The 22,002-nt window shown below is 36.4% G+C and overlaps 2 protein-coding genes across 2 annotated transcripts in view; one reads left to right on the plus strand and one right to left on the minus strand.

The window, feature by feature from the left end:
• The first annotated feature begins 10 nt into the window (after positions 1-10).
• Positions 11-22,002, plus strand: part of LOC116414538 (uncharacterized) — a 118,998-nt gene continuing 97,006 nt past the window's right edge. Inside the window, exons 1-2 of the mRNA XM_086904076.1 lie at positions 11-131; positions 353-439. The gene's annotated coding sequence lies outside the window, so the exon portion shown is untranslated. The remainder of the gene's footprint in view (positions 132-352; positions 440-22,002) is intronic.
• Positions 3,871-21,914, minus strand: LOC100869475 (uncharacterized). The gene is made up of 2 exons (XM_003694625.4): positions 21,815-21,914; positions 3,871-7,118 (listed from the first exon to the last, which is right to left on the minus strand). The coding sequence occupies exons 1-2, from the start codon at positions 21,830-21,832 to the stop codon at positions 5,457-5,459; spliced, it is 1,680 nt and encodes a 559-aa protein (XP_003694673.2). The 5' UTR covers positions 21,833-21,914; the 3' UTR covers positions 3,871-5,456.

The following is a 22,002-nucleotide window of genomic DNA, read 5'->3' on the forward strand; positions in this document are numbered from 1 at the left end:
GCATCGCTTCAGTAGTAACGTTCGAATTTGCCATAATGTTAACGTCTCGTGAAAATTTCGTGAAAATAATTCAGTGTTTTAGACAAGTGAAAGTGTGTGAAATCAAACTTTGATATTAATTATAATTAAGTGTAAGTAAATTTTTTTGTGCATATATAATTTTGTCGATTTTATATGGTTTTGATATTTTTTAACTCAATTTGATAATCTTAGGTTAGATTAGCATTTTTGGCACAAATATGATTAAAATAACCAAGATTAATCTAATTATTTAATTAATTAATTAAAACATAATCATTTCTAAATTCTTTAAGCGAAGAAAAATTAAAACAATATGCATCTTTGTTGACAGGTTAATAAACTTTGTCGTCTTTCGTCGTATTTCTTTGTGCATTTTTTCGACAATCGATACGAACAACAATATGCGTCAATTGCAATGGTGAGTGAATACAATTTTCTAAAAGTAAACATAGTTAATAAATGTAATAAGAACATTAAGATAAATATTTATTTTAAATAACGAATTTATTTTTCATTAACTATGCTTACTTATTATTATAATATTATTTTTATGAATTGTAATATAAATTTAATTAAAATTTACATTCAATTGCAATTAAAATTACAATTATTCTTCTATAAGTTATGTCGAGTATAATTTATTGTCGAATATATTTTGTATCAAAACTATTGATTCATTAATCTTCCATCGGTAAGACAGTGTTCTATAAAGTTGGTATGCAACTTTCGCTAAACTCCGATAGTTGTAAAATCGTAAATATACTATGATATACTATAATATATTTATATTTACTATAAATTAAAAATTTTACAATTTAACAATAACATATATTTATCATAAAAATTTATATAAAAATTTAAATAACATTTTGTTTATTTATATCAAATAATTTATTCTCGTCTTCACTTATAAAACAAAAACTTCAAAATAAATTAGTTCATTAAATGAAGGATAGAATGTTAAATTTATAATTGAAGTTGTCTATAGAATAAATTTTAACTTTAATTAAATCAATCTTTTAAAATACCATTGAATTCAATAATTATTAAATAATTTAACAATGACTCGAGAGAAACATTTATCATTTAATATATGTCGAAATTTGACTTCATATCGTATAAATCATTCGGTTCGCGCGCTTTCACAATTGTATTTCAAAGTGAAGTTTAAAAAAAAGAATATTGGCAACTACTTGCTGCATATAAACTTGACGCGATTTGATTTAATACTTTAACCAGATCCTTTCGTTTTCAATCACTTTCACCAATGTAGTTAACTTTTACCGCAAAAGTGAATTTATTTACAAAGAACTATATATTCCCTTCCGCACTGTTTCCTGATTATTGTTTGATTCTTTTCATTTGTTTTCGTTATCGTTATATACTAGAATAAAAAAAAATACCTAGAATATGTATATCCATATATTAGGAAAAAAGAAATTTTCATTTTTTATCTTTACCTTTCTCAAAATAATAAAAATTATTTTCTATCGAATATTAATACTTTAGGAATCGAATTAAATTTTCATTTGTTCATCTCAAAAATCCATCTATGATCTCCAAAGATCAGAATTTAATTCTCCAAATCGTTCGTTTCAAAGATCAATCGATTATCTCCGAAGATTAGATCTGTTTCGTGGCATTTGTATTAAAATAAATTTACGATACCCTATTCTTCGAGTAATCCAATTTAATCGATACCTATTGCATCATTCTATCGCACCTCCCAAGATTTCAATCGAACTCGATTCTCCTTTCGAACGTTGCCCTTAATCGGGCGAAGAGGTTGCACGCGTGCTATTTATGATGGGATCGTAGTGAGAACGTAGAAACTTGGACAGTACAAGCATCTCTGGTGATGTAATGATGCTTGCACGCAATTGCAGACGTCGACTTCCTTATTTTTTTCTAATTTCTTTCTTACGGAAGCGGTTTTCGCGTGCGTTTAACCACTGTAAAACACGAATAGAAAATAGATCGTTGTCAGTGGCGGACTCGTTAACATTTGCACGCTGCAATTACACGTCTCTGCGTACAAATGCTAAATATATACGCGAGTAACTTCATTTCTTGTTTCTTGGCGACGTAATGATCTAATTTCACGCGTTGAATCAGAAGACGCGTAATATCTTATCTAAGAAAAATTCAATCAATAATAAAAATTTAATTGAAAGAGAAATAATGAAATATCGGTTCGTATTGAAATTGATTGTATTCGATGATATTTTTCTTTTATTAATAAAAACAAACAATTGATCTAGACATCTAATTTTTCAAGAATTTACAATTTCGTTGTAAAAGTTTCCGAAAAGGAAAAGTTAAAATTATAATTCTAGAATTGTACTAATAACACGCGTTGAAAATTCAATTAATATACATTGAAGTTACAAAAGCGTATCGAGAATTACGCAATCGCGTGTATAGATGCAAAAAAATCGCGGAAGATGTCGCGTATCGAACGTTTATCATACTTACGATTTCCTCCAGTACTTTTACTTTCTTTTCTAACCCGTTCAGCGAATGGGAACTTAAATAGGTATCAAGAAAAAAAAAAAAAAAAAAGAAAAGAAAAATAGGACACGAGTTTTTTTTTCTTTTCATTAAAATACATTTTTCTTTTCGATCACGTTTACAAATAATATATATATATATATAATATAAAAAAAAACAACTATAAACGTATAAGAGAGACGTGTTCCTTATCGACGTAGTACTGAAACGTATAAATCACTAGGTAGCCGCTAGATATATTAATTCTAACGAGATAAAATATTTACAATATGAGTAGACAAGTGCATGTCGACACTTCTGTATCGACAAGAAAAGATTACAAGAAAAACTTTGTTTATGCGAAAGAAAGAAAATTTAATCGCAAGTTAACCAGAACCTTGCTTACCTTTATATTCTTATTAAAAAAAGAAAAAAATCCAGAATTTTTAACGAATCAAAATATTTGCATAAAATTACAAAATTTTAACTTATCAATAAGATAATAAAACCCTGATCTTCCAATCATTTCACATAAACAGAGTTTTACCGTACAACGTTACACAATTGCGCTAGATCCGCGTTCATCTTCTCGAGACGCCCATCCCTTGTATCCTAACTCGTCCTCGATTAAACGGAATTACGTTCCGTTTTTACTCACTCTTCGTTCAAAAGAGCTTACAACTTATAAATAATAGATACACGATAAATATATAACGAAGTTGACGATCGTCGGCCTGGCGTCGCGTATCGGGGAAAGCATTTCTCAAAAAATTTCACGACAATTTCGATATATATATATATCACCGATACGGAACGAGTCGTTTCGATGCGTGTGAAATGTTTTCACGTGATTCATATCGATCCACGCCTCTCGATCCACGTGTTTCCACGATACGTGATCGCATAGCTTTCCACGGAATCGAGTCGTAGGATTTAGATTCGAATCGATTCTCACACTTGCGACAGGGAATGCAAAATAGAAAGTTTTGTTCGCCCTCCTCGAGCAGGGAATGTGGACCACGCCAATGAAAGTAATGCTACATTTATCCTCGTAGAATTCAATCTATCGGTTGAAACGAAATTTTAAACCGATCTTGCCGATCTTGAACCCGGTTTTATCGATCGGTCTTTTGACAAAGTGTTTCGAATCGAGACGGTAAATGCGACTCTACTGGCGGGAATATTGTACGATGGACGGGGTGAAAGTCGGTGAATTCGGAATTTTATATCGTAGAAACGCGGATGAAACGATTCTGGTTCTTTCTTCTACGTAATATCGAATTGCGTGGATACTTTTGCATGGATACGTGTCTCTTCAATTTCGTTATGTAGTGTTTCAAACGTTTGGTGGACGTAATGTTAATTTAGATATAAAATATTTTATTTGAAAGCTAGAAATTACGTGAACTTCCGTTCAATGAAAAAAGAGTAGTCATAAGTTGACTTTTGTATGCATGGATCTGGTATACGCATGAACCAGTTTATCCACTTACGAGTTCTTCATATTCCACTGTATTTAATATTTACTGGCTTTAATTGTGCAAAGGAATAAATTTCTTTCACATATATAGAGTTCTGTGTGTTTAATTGAAGGTAGTGTTCGATTAAATCTGTTCAAAACCATCAATTTATCATTTTCTGATAAATTAGAGCAAATACATCATAAATCGTGCGATAAAGTTTAGCGATTCAGTCGATTTTGTAATTAATTCCCTTCCATCAATTTCTTACGTATTTCCTATGAATCATTTCCCTGGGAAACGGTGTGATTAAACGTGGCGTCGTTGTTACAACAGTAAACATTTATCCGGTTCAATCCTACGGGTTCGCATTTTGTAATCAAATGAGCACGTAGGTCGGGATTCTATTCGAAACGATCGTGAGCACACGATGAATAATTCTGGTCATGGCGTTCGGAATCTGCGGTGTTACAGTATGAATAGACGCGACGAGAAATTACTATGGTAATGCGTTTCGTGTGCGTGAGTATATATTGCGTCAGGTCATTGACTTTCACTCTCTAATGATAGTCGTTCTCGAAACGTTCATGAAAAAGAAAAAAAAAAAGAAAAGAAAAAAGAAGAATGTAATTTCGAAGCTGATCTCGAAATTGGTTCTTAATTACGATAATATTATCAACGACGTCGTTATTAATTAGTGGTTATTTGTTCGAGTTGTTCGAATTTCATTACGAAATGAATTAATTTCGAGAAATCAAAATTGGAAAATTTCTATCGTATTTTAGATTTGTTTACAGGTAAAATTGTTGCATTTGTATGGAATTTTATGAAGTTTTAGAAAGTTAAATAACGATTTCGAAAGCTAGTTCTATCGCATAGCGTATTAGCATCGAATCTATTTTGGTCAAAATCGTAATCGTCGTATTTATGCAAATGTCTATGCAATGTTGATGTCGGTAGTGCGAGAAGCGTTCTAAAGTAAAAACACGTACGATGTGTAATAAATAAATAATGTACTCGAATTTCATTAGATTCGCACCATACCATTATTCGATAAGAGTAAATACTTTTGTTAATTACAACTGTGTTAAATATCGTTCGTTAAGAAAGCGTATCATAGGAAAAAGAAGTTAAGTTGGCAAACCAACGAGGTTAAAAGAAAGAAGGTAACACGATTCAACTCGTAACACGTATCCAAGTAGAATATCCTACTCTATCTAAACATCAAACTCAATTAATCGTGGCAAAAAATAACTGCTCGAAATAACCTTGAAACGAATTCAACACGATCAATTATTAATACATCCCGGATACGTACGCGCCAGGCCCACTGACAGCACCATCTCGCTGTTAAAGTGCCGCGGGTGGTCCGAAACCGGTAATCGAATAGTACAAAAAAAAAAAAAAAAATTCAAAGAGCCCTATATATATATATAAATTCGAAAGAAATAAAAAAAAAAAAAGACTCGTAATCTAATCAAAATATCAATAACGACCGGCTGTGGCCCGAAGATAGTGATCTATCTGACCTACGGAAAGTGGGGCGCTGGCCGAGTTGGAGGACCTCGCAGGCGCTACGTAGTAAAAGGACTGCGGTTGCGTCTGGGACTCGAGCAGTTGAAGCCTGTGCGACGGTGTCGATTGTTGCTGCTGCCGTCTCTGCTGTTGGGCGTAGAGCTGTTGCGATTGTTGCAACAGCTGGGCCTGTTGCTTCCTGTACAGCACTTCCTGGGGCTGGTTGACGGACGGTTGGGCGGCCGGTTGCTTATAGAGCGGGGACTGACGTTGGGGCTGCTGGGGCTGGATCTGCTGCAACTGCTGGAGCCCGAGATAGGACTGGGGCTGGGCTACGAACGGTTGGAGTTTGTGACTTAGGGTGAAGTCGCCCACGGTTTGGGGTAGCGATTGATATAGTTGGGTATTGTACTGACCGGTGGCCGGATCGTAAACGAGCTCCGACTGGTAGATGGGGTCTGCGGCCGGGGACGCTGCGATCGCCGTTTGACCGGCTAATTTTACTTTCGACGATTGCACGGACGATTGTTGGACTGGTTTGGGGCTCGACACGCCGACGGTGTTCACGTAACGCTCGAGCTCGGCGGCGAAGTCGAGGTGAGACGTGCTAGATGCGGTGGTGGTGCGTAGATTGGGCGAGACTGTGACCGGCGACGAGGGCCGGGAATACGATAACGCTGGACGCTCGGTGCTACTCGGGGACACGTACTGGGCGGCGACTTGTGCGACGTGGGGTCGAGGGGTGATTGCGACCGATTGCGGCTTGGCAGGGTGGCGGGTCACAGGGCGGCGGGTGGTCGTCTCGAGGGTTTGATAGGCGGTTGAGGAGATGCTGGGTTGGCCACGAAGAACGGGCGAGGCTGTGCTCTGGTATTGGGTCGTGGAGGAGGCTAGCCTGTAGAGGGCAGGGTTGGCAGTGGGTGAGGATGGCTCGTAGAGAGCCGTAGATGGCGTGACAGGGACGTAGGCCGGTTGTTGAGCCGTTCTGTAGCCGCTCCCTCTCAATTGGGACGGTTTCACGAAGTCCTCGTCGCCCAACTCTTGGCTGGCGTCGTCGTCCAACTGGTACTGCGTTTGGAATATGGTGGTGGGTGGTCTGGGCGTGGTGGGTTGTTGGTAAGCTGGTCTGGCAGCCGGTCTCGGTATCGGCCTCACGGAAGGATAATTGGCCGGGCCGGAGATATCCTCCTCCTCTTGCTTGTCGGCGAGGTCGTCCTCGTCTTCCTTGGGCGCGTTCGGGTCGCACGGATTGCCGGACACGTACGTGAACTCCCTTTTATTGCCGTCAGGGTCGATGTAGCCGTATTTGCCGCGCACCACGCAGTCGGTCCCACGAGTTTCCTCCTTGAACGAGCCGTCCGCTGCCTCGTAGCCGAAAGTGAAAGATCCGTCGTCGTTCACCTTGTTGTAATTGCGAATGGTCTGGACCGGCGGTGGCTTCGATGAGTGCAGAGCGTCCTTCGAACGTGGCGAAGGAAGGGCACGTGTACGCGGTTGGTAGACCGCTGGGCTGTAATCGTCCTCAGCTGCCTGGCTGTCGTCTTCTTCGTAATAAACTTGCGGTTCCGCGATACGAGGCCGGAGATCCGCTCGTTTCGCCTCCGTTATTAGTAACAGGCATAATGGGATTACCTGCAAATTGAAGCCAATTATTAGCGATCGTCGTCGACGATTATTCTTACCAATTCTTCGTATCATTCCAAGAATTTTTCCTTTCATTTTTTAAAAAACGGTATTCCACGTTTTCGCGTAGCATTCCAGTATCATAAAAATTTTACTTTTACTTTTACTCGACTCTTTTCTTTATCGTTTCACATTCTCGCGAAACGAATATTCGATCTAGGATTGTTTCACTCGATAATTAAAACAGCGTACGTAATAGCAAAGCTCTCATTAATAACACGTTACAAACCTATTAATATAATTGATAATAATTACTTGAACAGATACGAAATAACGTTTTTAAGTGGTACAAGAGTAGAAGGGGGTCGTTATATGTCAGACACGCGAGCAGAGACGAAAGAAGGATCTAATGGCGGCCCAAGAGGGGAACGGTTTTCATCAACGTCACGCGAATCGTAATCAAAATTGCTGGATTAGAATGTCGACAAACCGAAACGAGTTTGTTATTCTAGTTTCCAGCCACGAAACCGGATCTGCATGGCGGGGATTTATAGCGAATAGGAAGCAGAAGATGGCGAGGAGAGAGCGAGTTTCGCGGATCGGTGAACTCGAATACGCGCGAATGGTATGCGCCGCATAAAATTCCTTATCGCTCGCTCGACGAACCAGCTTCGCGTTGCTCGAAAGCGTGCTCGAAACGGAGAAAAGTGTTATTGGCGATGCAATAACGTTATGATATATAATGGTGGAATGGTCGATTCGATATTACGAGATCATACGTTTGGAAATGTTGTTTCATTATGCAAAGAAGCGTTCGAGTGTACGAGATAATTGGAATTTCATACGTCGATCGTTAATTGGAATTTCGTGCGTGTCGAATTGACGTTGAATTGGTTTTATGTAGGAAGATGATATTGAATTTTTTGATCAAAACGGTAACGGTTTATACACGAGTGTATTAAGGCCGATTTCTTTGTAGCACGGATTCATGCGGAAACAGCGTGTTCCATAAATGATATAGAAACCGGCAAACGGCAGATTTGGGTCGATCGTAGGAAATGTTAGATTCCGAAGAATTTCTACTCGTGAGAAATCACGAGTTTCTGTAAAATGTGGAAAGTTTTGATTTATCGTACGACATCTGTTTTCGCAATAGCGATACAGAAATTCAAGGAAACAAATTGTAAAACATGCTCGGGACAGGTTGAAAAATGGAAATAGAGATAGTCGAGAACGATGGATTTGCAAATATAAACGAACGACATAATCATATTAATATCGGAAACAAAAAAAAAAAGTTTTCCTTTTAAAAAGGAATGATCGACGAATAAAATAATAATACACCACGACCGTTCGTTACAACATTCATATATTCGGGACACGAAAACGATTCGAAGGGATAAAAACTCTACCAATCACGTTAAAGAAATAATAAAACGGTCCTTGAGACATTCCATCAAAACGATTTCTACTCCACAAAACACTGTCTCGAAATACTGGTTCAAACGCGGTGACGAAACAAGCAAACCTACCTATTTCAGGATAAACTCGAAATGCCCTGAAGAGAAACTAATAATCTCGACTCTCTTCCCGTCACGTTTTCTGCATTCTCATTTCCATCTCTTCGTCATATCGATACGAGCCAATACACCAAGTTCTCCTTGTGATACTTTTCACCCGATTACCCATTCGTCATCGATAATTTCCCTCCCCTCCCCTTACGAGGATGATTTCCCGTCAAATGACCGCGCGCACCGTCCTCTCGAGACGCTTGTATCCAAGGTACTTCCGGTAAGAAAGAGCCCAAGAGTCGTCGGTGGGAACCGCACACGTGGTTACGTAATTTCTACTACTCGGTTGACCCGAATACGGGGCGAGGCAGAATTATGGCGGCGTGGTTACCGTGAGAGATTCAGATTCAGAGCGTCGTAACTCGCCTGGATCTCCTTGAACCGAGAGCAAATGCTCGCACAAAAGACAGGGCGCACCACGCCTCGCGACGACCCACAGGAAACGCTCGAAACGCCACTGTCACTTTTCACGTTCGTTCATGCTGTGTGTGTACGTGAAACACGGCCAGACCGTTTTTCGCCACGTTCTCTTTCGGACGATCTGTAACAGGATTTGTACTCTGTGGACACGCGGATCGATGGAATTGTGCTGTCGGCGGAGAATCATCGGTTATTACTTTTCATCGATCGATTCTGGATCGGTTGATTCGTGTCTTTATTCGATGCTAAGCTTGTGAAACGGATTTTGATAGAATTCTGTTGTTCGAGCGTTGATTGATGAAATAAATTGATGAAAAGATGAATAGTTTTGGAATTTTACAAGTATTGCATTTTACAAGTATCTAAGTTATCTAGTTTATTACGTTATTACTACATCTATGCTTGTTATGATAATTATACTCTGTTTGTTCGAATCTAATTCCTTCGTTGAAACCGCTACGCGTTTATCGCCTTACAGGAAGCGTTGTCATTTCAACTATCACTTTCAATGGTTACATAGATTCAACAAGTTAACTGGAATTTCTTTTAATTATATAGTATGAAATTCAACATCTTTTCCAACTTCTCGTTTTACCATTTTTATTCCGATAGCGTTACACGTTTCTCCTTATTAATTTTTCCTTGAAAAATTCTATTTATAGAAAAGTTTATCGCCTTTTCCAACCTTTGATCCAAGCATATTGGATTTTCTTCAAATTTGAAACGATCCACGTTAAGAAAAAAATCGAAAAATTGTTCTGTATACTTTATATATAGGCGTTCGTGTTTTATTAAATATTAACACGATTTTCTTGATATCTACGCGCTCTATCAAGTTTCCATTACGTAGAAACGTATAAAATTACGCGATGCCTTGTTTTGGCATGTTGCGGTACACAGAACCGGTGTAGAACCGACATAAGAGAGAATTCTTGCATAAAAACGCGTTACACGCCTTCGTGGAGTTTATAGAAAGCGATGCCGGTTTAATTATTGCCTGTGATATTTATGCATACCAGGAAGGTTACGGTTTTCGAATTACTTTCGAGTTCCTTTGTTTAACATCAATTATTACATCTAACTTCGTATCATTGTAAATTATTAAGTATACCGTTGACAACGAAAAGGTGTGTTTGAAGTAATAACGATAATTCTCTTGATCAATTTCTATACGTTAATTTGTACAATTAATTTTACAATCATTCTCGTCGCTTCGAACGATAAATTTGATAATCTTCTAATCTAACTTCCTTGAAAAATATTTGGCACAAAATTTCTCGTTCTTTATTCACACTTTCAATCGAATTCCAATTTCCACGTCCTTTGCTCAATTTCACTTTCGTGCAAATTAGAGCAAAACGGAGTGAAGTTCAACGAGATCAACAGCACGAATCAACCTTTCTCCGCGCCGATCAAATCTCATCGTTCTCACTTTTTTTTTTTTTTTTTTTTAAAGTCAAGGTTCAGGAACGACGTTCAAACCGCGAGATTATCGGGGCGCAAAACGAATCAAAGTCGTGCTCGTTCAGTCGTGAACCAGCAAAAATTCCTGAGCTGGTGTAGAAAATAATAGAAGCGGTGAAACATCGGGCGGTTCTCGAAACCTTCGAACAGGATCGTATTGCGTGTCGATAATAGAGATAACATCGATATCGATGACTCGATTGATCGCGATCCAATGAACGAAGGAATATTCGAGACGTTGTTGGCACACAGCTCGTCCTTGAGACAGAGAGGTACGTCGTTACGGGACTTTCGAACGATACGGTATTCATCATGCTCTCTTGGGCGTGCGCCGATTAATTTCCAGTCGACCCGTGATAAAATGCGGCTATCCTTTCCTCGCGTTCATAAACCCTGCGCGAACGAACGTTCTCCAGGCGAAATGCAACCGAGTCGATGCGCATGCGTGATAAAGTGGTTGTTTCGCAAGATGGCGCGGAGAAAATCGAAGGTTATTTTCGACAGGTTATTTTCGAACTGGTCCGTGTTTTTGATCGGGGATCTGGCTACGGGTGGAATTTGGAACAAATGTTTAAGGTGGACGCGAAAATTTCGCGTTTAACGAAAAATGTAGATTTATATTATATACACAGGGTAGGTTTGCGATTGTTTGTGAAAGGTTATGTGTGAGAAAAAAAATTGTTACAAAAGATAAGCTTGCATTAAGAAGCGTGAATTAAATGATTTCTCAATATCAAATTGTTGAAACGAATGGAATTTAGGAATGTGGAGGATTTAAAGAACGCCATTTTCATGATGATTAATGATATTTCAATAACACTATAACGATAGGAAATTGATCGCGAATTTTTTAAAATCGTATTTTAGCTTATAGTTTGCAACGAATGGTGGAAAATTATTTTAGAAATTAATTTTAATAATTTATGTACCGTAATGAGTTAATTAAAATCCGAATGTGATTAATTAAATTCGATTAATGAAAACTGTAAAAAAACTTTCTCCGATACATCTATTTTATAACTATATTAACAGGACGATAAACTTAGTCATAAATAAATTATTAGGAATTAAATATTACAATTCATTAGCAATCTACTGAAAATATCTTGAAAACATTTATATTCTTCTTAAAATTCATTCTTCTTAAACTATATAAATTTATGCTCGATTTCTCGCTTCATTGCTTATACAATATCCTTTCTTGTACGATATTCCTATCCTTTTTTATCCACTTATAACGACATACACACGCAATCAAAATCTCTCATTCAATACTCACAATCTACGAGTGTAATTAATAAACCTAATGTGTTTTTAATATCTTCCACGCCAGACAAAAAATTTGACATTGAACATCTCAATAAATTCAAAACTTCAAAACATTAATCTCCAATAAACTGAATTTCAACATCGAATTTTCCATAAAACCGTGATCGATCCAATTCGCAATTCGATCGAAAAAAACTCGGAAAGAGAAAGGACGCGTTCAGGACGCGTAGCAGCGAGGAATGACCCAATTTTTCATCTATTGTCGATTTAATCATCGGCTCGATTAAAGTCGCACGAAATCAACCCGCCACTTTGTCGTTATTATCGAGATCGGGAGCGGACGGGCCCCGCTGGCCTGGCCCCACCGAATACCGTGTACAGTCTAATGACTCTGTATCTGGTCTGGAAAATCGTGACGCGGAGGCAGGCCTCTGTAATCAACGTTGAGAGCATGCCAGTCACATACAGTGAGAGGTATACGAACACATTCGGTCGTTCTGGTTGGAGGCGATCGGTCCTGCTCTACCACGCCTTGTCTAGCCCTCTAGCTCTGACTTTCCAGAGAAAGGAATACCTTCGTTATACCTTCGTTGTTGTATATATATATATCCGTTTTGTTTCAAGACGTATCTAAAAAGAAAAGGTTAGAGCCGGTTATAGGCATCCGTAAATTCCCATTTGCACGTGGAACCTTGGTTGGACGACGTTCGTTAGCGACAAAATATTGGATAAAAGTAGCTCGTTGCGGTTGATCGGTGGAACGAAATTATCTTGGCGAGCGATAATTTGAGGGAAAAGTTGTCCTATTTGAGAAGAGTTTTGTTTGAGATAACGCAGAAAAATATAAATAGAAAGTATGAGAGGTTTTCCTTCGTGGTAATGAGCATTCGTGGGATGTGAGGTATTTAAATTGAGAAAATAAGGGGTTGAGAAATTGTTTGAGAAAAAAACGTATATAAATTTGTATGTACATTTTAGAAAACATCAAAAATGTTTCTTACATCTCATTTCTTGGAATATTGGAGATATTGATATTTGCGTGCAAAAATTGTTAAATGCTGGTATCAGAAAGGTTGGCACAATAGAAACGAACGTTTTCCTAGAAAAGAGAAAGAACGTGGTATTGGTTGGATCGATCTGAAGCACTCTTTCGAAAGTAAAAGTAAGTTAATTCCTTGAGGAAGGTGGTAGCTGGAAGCAACGTTCTTATTTACTGCAATTGCTTCAATTTATTTTCGTTACACACGTTCTACGATATAGAATAGGAAAAATATATTGTTCAGAGTATTACTTTCTTCTTATAGATATTGAATGCACGAAATAAAAGAATGTCCATACTTATATATAAATATATATTCGAAGAGTCAAAGTATATTATAAGAATCCAACGATGCAAGAAGATAAAGAATTTCATTGTATTGTCACGATCGCAAAATAAATCAAAATCACTTTTTCCACACAAAATATAATCTTCTATTTTCCTTTATTAACGCAATTCATCAGTATAAAATATCGCTCGTTAATCCCTACAAATGCTTTCGTTTCGCTCTTAGAGAAGAAAGGACCATTTTTTAATTAGCATGGAAAATGATTGTACGTCTTCGATAAAATTAATTAATTTCCAAAGATCGTAAACGATTATCGAACGATTCCTCAACAAATGTCCATTAATTAAAGAAAAAGACGATTGTTTCTCGATACATCAAGATAGATTGCATAATGTTATTGTACAATCACGAAGGATGTTACTTACTTTACAGATTTCCTGAATCGATTGTACGATACATCAATTACAACAGATTGTACGATAACGAATATCAACGTTATCACCTTCACGGTGAAGGTGAGCAGAGTTGCTTTCGAAAAGAAAAAAAAAAAAAAAAAAAAGAAAAGAAAAGACTCGGTATGTTCGCCGGCTTCAGAATTGCATTCGCCGTATTAAGTCCTCAGCCATGTTCCTCCGACTGGCGCATATCTGATCCAGATACGACCGAGAGAGTCCCGTTGTTTGATTATGTTGCGTTTAGAAGAAGGAAGTAGTTAAAATGTCTCGAGCACACTTTCTTCGTCTGTATTTCCGTAGCGGAAGCTGTGCGTGATCATGTTTCGTTTTTTCTTTGATTAATCTAGCTGCCAGCACATGTTCTAATTAGTAGGCTGTTGCGGTGAATGGCTGCAGGCCCGTGTCAGGATCACGTTAATCGTAATGCAAATTGTAACGTCATGTCTGGAAAATTGTTGTACAGGAAAGTAAAGGATGGATTAATACGATACGTATTAGTAGGTAAATGCCATTGGATATGATTAATTTGAATTAATCATTGTTCATAAAAGGATAATTCTCTAATTCTGATTTTTAGAATAAAATTTTTGTAAGTTGACGACGAAAAGTTTACGTTACATGAAAATTTGTTACGGCTGTTACGAACAAATAAAAATGATGTAACCAGGAAAAAAATCCAGGATACGTTACAATTTTATTTCAATGATTACGTGTCGAATAAATATATTTCTAAACATTTTTCCTCGATTAAATATTTATTGCTCGGAAAAGAATTTCCGTACTTTTCCTAACAAAAAAAAAAGAAAAAAAAAAGAGAAAAGAGAGAGAGAAAATTAATGCGTGATCGAACATACAACTCGACCTTGTTGATCGACTTCCTTCTTATGTACAGAAGGAAGTATGAATGCATTGAATCGGTGGAGAATAGTCATTACGTTTATATATGCAAATAAAATGTTGAATAAAATGAGGGATAATCATTTTTCAAAGTATTTTTAAATAGGAAATCACAAATTATTGCAATGTTACTTTTATGCATTATTCAAAGACTTGATTAGATTTAGTTAATAACGAAAGAATAACTAATTTGTTGATAGAAATGAATAACGGTCTGATGCAATTACGATGACTATGATGCAGCGCTTAGATGAGTCAAAGCCTGTTTTTCAAGGTTTTTAGGCGTGAATAATATTTCTCTTTCGCCCTAACATTAATTTCTCTCAGGATAATTCTGTCACGCTTAAAATTTTCCAATAAATCAAGTTTTAAATTTCATTAAGTAATGAGACCATTTTTACCAATGCTAAATTTAATTTCATTTATCGCCAATTCAATAAATTCTAGACCTGTCGACAAAACATTCTCGCTTACCTTTTTGCCATTAAAATTTAAAGGGAAGAAATAGTCATAAAATTTACAACGAGCGATTGAAATTATACGAAACGAAATTAGTTTTCCATTTTCTAGATTATTTATTAATTATTATTTTATCCATTCCATCGTTATTCGCATAATTTCAATATTTTTTGAATTTCGAAAGTGACGTTCAATATATCACTTACAAAGTATTCACGTTTCCAATGTGATCTTCAAAATTATTTTCAATCCAATATTCATCTTTCTTTAAGACACCTATAAATTTTAAAAGCACGCTCCAAAATTCTTTTTCACATGATCTAATCTTTATTCAAAATATATTCATAATTGTTGAAAATTATTTAATTACATTCACGAAAGATAGACTTCCGTTTTATCCCTGAAAAATTAACACGCTAATAACACGGTATAATCACGGTGCTTGCCACACGTTCACCCGTTCGAGCGTCTGGCAAAAAGAGAAGAGACAGGTGAATAAGTCGGATTTCTCAAGATCTGCGCGTCCGACAGGTCTGTTAAGCTTATCTTGGAAGAGGATGCAAGATGACACGCGCAATCGTCTCGTTTCCCGGCAAAACTCGTATCCGCCGGAAAGATGTGAAAGGTTTTGCGAACATTCATCGTCATCCCTCTCTACGCGTCGAATTATTCGCTCGATCGATATCGATTCTATTCGTATCTCGAACAATTGTACAATCTCGATTTCTACTCGGCTGAGATCGGAACTCGGCGAGGGCATGGCCGGGATAAAATGCATGGAGAAAAAGCGCTTTAGAGTCTAAATATGGCGTGGTGGGTAAGGAGAGTGAGAGTGAACGTGACTCGTTTCGTATGGGCGTCGAGAACGGAGCCATTGGTATGCGACACCGCTATGCCCTTGTCTTATGAACTGTGTCGTCCACTGAATTGGCCTGCCACTCGCTTTTTCCTTTACGTTTAACGGTTGGAAAGCGAAGAGGGTATTGAAATAGCCAAGTTGATGGTGTAGTGTTGTTAATCACGCGCGACTCTCATTATGCTGTTTCTTCTCCTCTGATTGTTATACAGATATATTATACAATGGGGGAGAGGCGTGGATGAGGTGTGAATCTCTCAATTAGGATTTCTGATTTAGTAGTAACTTTTGGAGGAAAAGTTTAACGAAAGTAGTTGGAAAAAGTACATAGAATCATAGGAAGTATTTTCTTCAAATATTTTGAAGAAATTAAATGTTAAACTTCTATTCGAGAAGATGACACTTCATTAGAAGAGTATTAGTACGAACTGAACATCAATTGATTATACAATCTTCTACGGTAAAGTTGCAAGTGGCGAGAAAATTATGAAATCAAGTAGCTAGAAATTGTTTATCGAAAAATTTAGAAATCTTTTAAAATAAACGGTAAAGGAAAAATTTAAGGAGAATAGATTAATTCCTTTCCCACAAAAATTCCTTTCCAACCAGGAAGCTAAACTTTACACGCGTAGTAATCGAATGAAAAAAATAAAGTAAATCGCGAGTGTGCTTCCTTTTCTATTGCAAGACGAATAGGGAGAAAGATCGGGGAAAGAAATGTAATAATTGACGAAAAATCTTTATCGATTAAGGAAGCAAAATTACACGTTGTAACGGCGCGTTACGTAGCATGATCGGGTTTAACCCTTGCCTTGGATGCATTTTCACTCTCGTTCGTTTCTTTCCCACACCTCATTTCGCATTTCGTTTCTCACATTTCACCACCATCGCGCGTCAAAAATTTCTCGTGACTCACCCGTGTGTTCCGGCTTTGGTCGTCGATTCTCTTGCAACCGATACCTATCTATACGACATCGAAAAAGTTTAGAATGGTTTCTATGTATGGTTTGGACGATGCTTTTGCCAGATAAGAAAACGATAAATATTGAAAATATGCAGTAATAAATATCGAATCGTATTTTTTAAAAATGCAAATAGATAATGAAGATTTCTAAACACGTATTTTTATAATTTACATACAGAATATTTCCAATTAAAGTTTTCCAAAATCAATCGAAAATATTCAAGTTTCAAGCACGGGTGAATTTTATCACTTTCTATTTCTAAGTAATACGACGAAAAATGATTTAAAAAACTACGTAGAACAAAATTTTCTCTAAATTAATCTTTAATCAAATTACAAAGGAATCATCGGTGAAAAATTTATTAGGGGGAGCAAATAGGACGTGGAGAAGGTTGAGAAAGCTAAATGATTGTATAAAGGCATTTCGTTGTGACGCGAAACCGAGACCAGCAACAGTTTCCAGTAAACGGTATATTTTAGCACAGACTTTCCCGTTTTTGCACGCCTTCGCAGCCTCATTAGACAGCAAGACCGAGGAAAAAGTGAGAGCTAGAATATATTCTCGTGCAAGGAAGACTCGATGCGAAAAGTCGTCTCCATCAAAGAATTTTGGATCATTATAATACATACGGCGTCTGTGCAAGAAACTGTACGACGATAACAAACTCCCTTAATTAACAGTCTACGCGTTTCCCAATCTTCCGTCTCGTCAAACTTCGGCCAGCCGTGTGCTTTAATTAGACGTTAAATGAAGTAAATCTAAAATGGAGGAGGGAAGCTTTCGCAAGTGCGCGACGGTGGAAGTGATTGAAGGCTGTCAGAACGAAAATTATTCATTGTTGAGATACAAGTGATTCGAAAAGGGTATATTAGTTTGAGGATAATTGTGCAAAATTAAATTTTTATGTACGAGATTAGAAAGAGATAGGAGAGGTTTTAAATATATCACGAACAGGATAAAATTCAACGCTCTTTTGAAAGACGTAATAATTTCCGATTTAATAATAACGATGTTGTTATTTGTCAAATAAGATTCTCAGAAACTCGATCGGATAAATCTAAAATCGTATTTTGAGAAGGAAAGTTGGCAGAAGAAAACAAGAGATCGGTAATATCTGTAATTGTCGAATTTCATTAGAACGAATCGATGGCTATTCTTTTCCCCTTGTGTTGTGCAACGAGAAAAACGATGGTGAACCGGCTTTTAAGAACGAACGATTTGCGGTTGGTCTCGGCAAGCAAGGATTCGTGTCGTGATTCGTAGAGAGTCAACCGATTTGACGACTGTTTATGTCCGAGGAAAGCAACCGAGATTTACCCTTGCATTTGTACGTATTAGCCTCGCTTTCGCAATTTATCGGCGGCCAGTTTCTCCGCCAATGGTTTTCTACTGGGCCCGGAATATAGGCCTTGGCATATAGAGAGTGACCAACGTCGGGTGTCAAAAACGATGCATCGTTGTTATGACACGCACGTTTCTCATCGATGACGTAGGAGATCGATAGTTTTCGCGTGTTTTGTTATGTTAATGCGAACACGCGAACGTTGATAATGGATCCCGAGGCTATGGAATGAATTAAAAAATTGCTCACATGTATTTTTCATTGAAGTGATTGAAGACAGTGGGTTTTAATAGTCCTAAACAAACGATTCGTTTTCTCTTTGTTACGTTATTTTAGAAAATTGCATCGATAGTGGGATGACAAATGGAATGAATTGAAAATTGTACTGCGTGTGTGTACGCTAGGAAGGTTAATTTTAAAGTTTAGATGAAGTGAATAGGTATAATTGGAAATTGAAGCGAAAAGTGAAGCGGATTTTAAGATATTAAATATTCTTAAATATTCCCTTTTTTTCGCTGGGGAAAAATTAGTAAGTTTGCTTTATGGTTGAAAAACTGTTCTAGAATGTAAATTGTGAGCACTTTTAGCGGAACAGTTATTATGAAATTATAGAGGTTTAAGCGTGAAAAATATTTTCTGCCACGTGGATTCTACAGTAGTACCTTTACAAGTTTTATGGTTCAAGGTAATTGGTGTAGCTATTGCCCCGTATATGTAATGTATTAGTTTTGTTAATGATATAATGAAACAATGGTAATACGATAATTTATTCTGAAATGGTTAACGTTAAAAGAAAATTTTATTACTGAACTACTACTTTAAATGGGGAACAATTTTTTCCCTTTTTTTTTTTAAATACTGCAATTTAACTTGGGAAAAGTGGTGGAAAATTATACAGAAAATTCAGCGTCGCTGCGTTATTTGGTGGAAAGTCGGTGATGCTTTGTAATCGTGAAGTAGAAAACGAGAAGTTTCACTCTTATGGTATACGCTTGCACGATTTATAAGAAGTTCGGCTCGCTAAAGATGCAATACCCGATTAATCTCGAAAATCAGTTCACACGAGATACCGATCTTTAAGATCCTAACGAGGATTATATAATTCTGAACAGTAGAAAATAAACGAAACGTATAAAAATTTGATATCGATCGATCGATATTAATAATAGCGTTTCAACAATGATAACGAATTAAACTTCTAGAAGCTAATAGTGGAGAAAGATGCAATATTCATAACAGTTAGTTTATTTCTATTACGCACATCTGCTGTTATTTATTATCTATTAAACAGGATAAAATTAAAAAAAGATGTAGATTTTCACTGAAGAAATCGATCAATTAGATAATAATGATTTACGTCTAATATAAAGAGTGTATTGTGACTTGTATATCAAGTTTGACATTTATACGATTTAATAAAGTAAATTTTAAGGATTGTTTTATAAAAATTTTTATACAATTATATCTAATGATTTTAACAGAATTAAAAAATTTATAGGACATCACGTTAATTATTTTCCTTATTATTATTATTTGTGAAATACTGTTTAATTATGTTTGTAGGATTACAATGAGATTAAACTCTAGTTTATTAAAAAAAAAAAAAAAAAAAAAAGAAGAAATGAAAAAAAAATTTGTAAAATGATAGGTTGTGCGTTAAATTGGTGAAAGTAGCTATAATAAAACTTCCCAAGTCTACTAGATATAGCTGATCCTCGATCAGTTAGCCTCTTATTTTTCTTTTAATAATGTTCCCAACAATTTCACGTAAGTTGAAAGTATATAAAAAAAAAGATGTTTACATTTTCCTAACTGTAATTGCAACGCAACTAAAATCAAACAATAATCAATTTCAATTATAATAGATAGAAATAATCGATCAATTACAGTTTATATAACTGAAATTATTGTTATTTAAATGAGAATGGACGATGGACGAGCTTCTCTCAACAGAAAGAGATAATTATAGAAAATGGGAGCGAACGAATAATGGCGAGTAATTCTTTTCGTCGAAAAAGAAACGATACGACAAAGGAAAAAGAGAGAAATTGAAACGCGCTTACGGTTTTACGCTGGTTTTCGCATAATTAATCGTTCGATCTCACGAAAGAAGTTCATGAGTGAAAACCAGAATGGATGAAAGTTCCCATAGAACTTAAGAATGAGAGAACTCTTCCCTTCTTTTCACGAGGAAAAAAATACTTTCGTTAATTATTTTTCTATAAATGGCTACACACAGAAATACAATACAACGCAAATTTATATATTTCTCATGTATCAATATTGAATAGAGAATAGATTGTTAATTGAATCAATTATAATATTCTGCGAGAAAAAAGAATAATGCAAACATTTTCATTTTTCCTTTTCTTCGAGTTGAAGAAAAATTAATAAAGTTTTTGATATTGAAATACAACGCGTTTCGTGTTCCATTTGGAAGTGCGAATTTCTTTCAATTAAGTTCGTGCAACTACGTGTAAATAACGAGTGATGATAATTTAAGAAATTGTGAAATATAATGAAGGTAATTTTGTGAATTAGAAAGGAAATTGTACGAGATGTGAAAAGCAAGATTTTTTTTTTTTTTAGGAGAAAAATAATTTCTACCATTTTACAAGCATTTACGCCGAATAATTACTTTTGAAAACAAACGTATGTGATAGAAAGATACGTAAAATAGAAAATTAAATTTGAATTAATCTTTAATCGATTTTGGACAGTAATTAGAAAATCGTCCTTTCATCGATTCTAAACAGGGTAAACGTAATATCGCAACCACCTTGTTTGCTTAATACACTGATCACTTAACATTAACATCCTAACATGGGGGCGAAAGTCCGTGGAAAGTATTCGAAGCACACTTCGTTGCGTAATTTTCAACTAACACTTCAAATTTCGAGTTAACACGGAGGCAGAATTTTAAACGAGTGGCGCACGACCGAGAGCAACAATTATTCCTTCGAAACGTTTAAATTTCGTGTAAAGTACACCTGGTTCTGAATCTTCTTGCAGAATCGAATCAAACAATTATTAACAAAACTTTTGAAATCACTTAATAGTACATTCTCTTACGTAACAAGTTTAAGTAACAACTTCATACAAGCGAAGTTTACGAAGATGATTGTCCTACAACAACAATAAAATTGTAGAAACTTGTGTACAGCCTCGGGTTTACAACCTGCAATTTACAAATTGTCAATTCTCTAAAATTAACAATTACATACCGTGCATAAATTATTTTGCGCGAGGAATAATCTGCCGAATTCAAACTTATCGCGAAAAGTAAAACTCGAAACTAATTTGATTAATTTATATAATTAATAAGAAGAACAAAACCGAACAATCAACGACCCCTCGTAATCCCAGGTCCAAATTCAAATTTTCACTTGCACAACATGAATGCAATGCGTAAATTCATTCGTAAATCTCTTAACATCCGAGTCACCGTAAAAACCTCTATATATATATACATATATACCGATCGATACTCGTCGAACACGAAAGCGCACACGCCTATTCTTTCTCAACTCGAAGGACACTGTCAATGAACTCTGAAAGGACATCTATCCGACACGAATCTACGCGCCCTCTGTCGAAGCTCGCGCTTCGAAACAGAGAAACAGAGCGATGCACGTGCGTGATCAAAACTGTGAAACTGTAAAATCCTTAAAGTACGTACCAAAGATATAATCCTCATGGCGCACGGTTGGGAGAGAAGGAGGGTACAGGGTAGCCTCGTGGAACGATCCTCCAAGAGTTTCACTGAGAGAGTGCAGTCGTATAGTACGGAGCTCGGTCCTTTATAACCTATACGAACGGTTTTGCTTATAGTGGGGGCTAGTAACCGCGTCTCCTCTTGGACACACG

This window comes from Apis florea, unplaced genomic scaffold (assembly GCF_048593485.1).
Source record: "Apis florea isolate Af1SG1 unplaced genomic scaffold, ASM4859348v1 contig_2293_pilon, whole genome shotgun sequence".
NCBI classification, from domain to species: domain Eukaryota; kingdom Metazoa; phylum Arthropoda; class Insecta; order Hymenoptera; family Apidae; genus Apis; species Apis florea.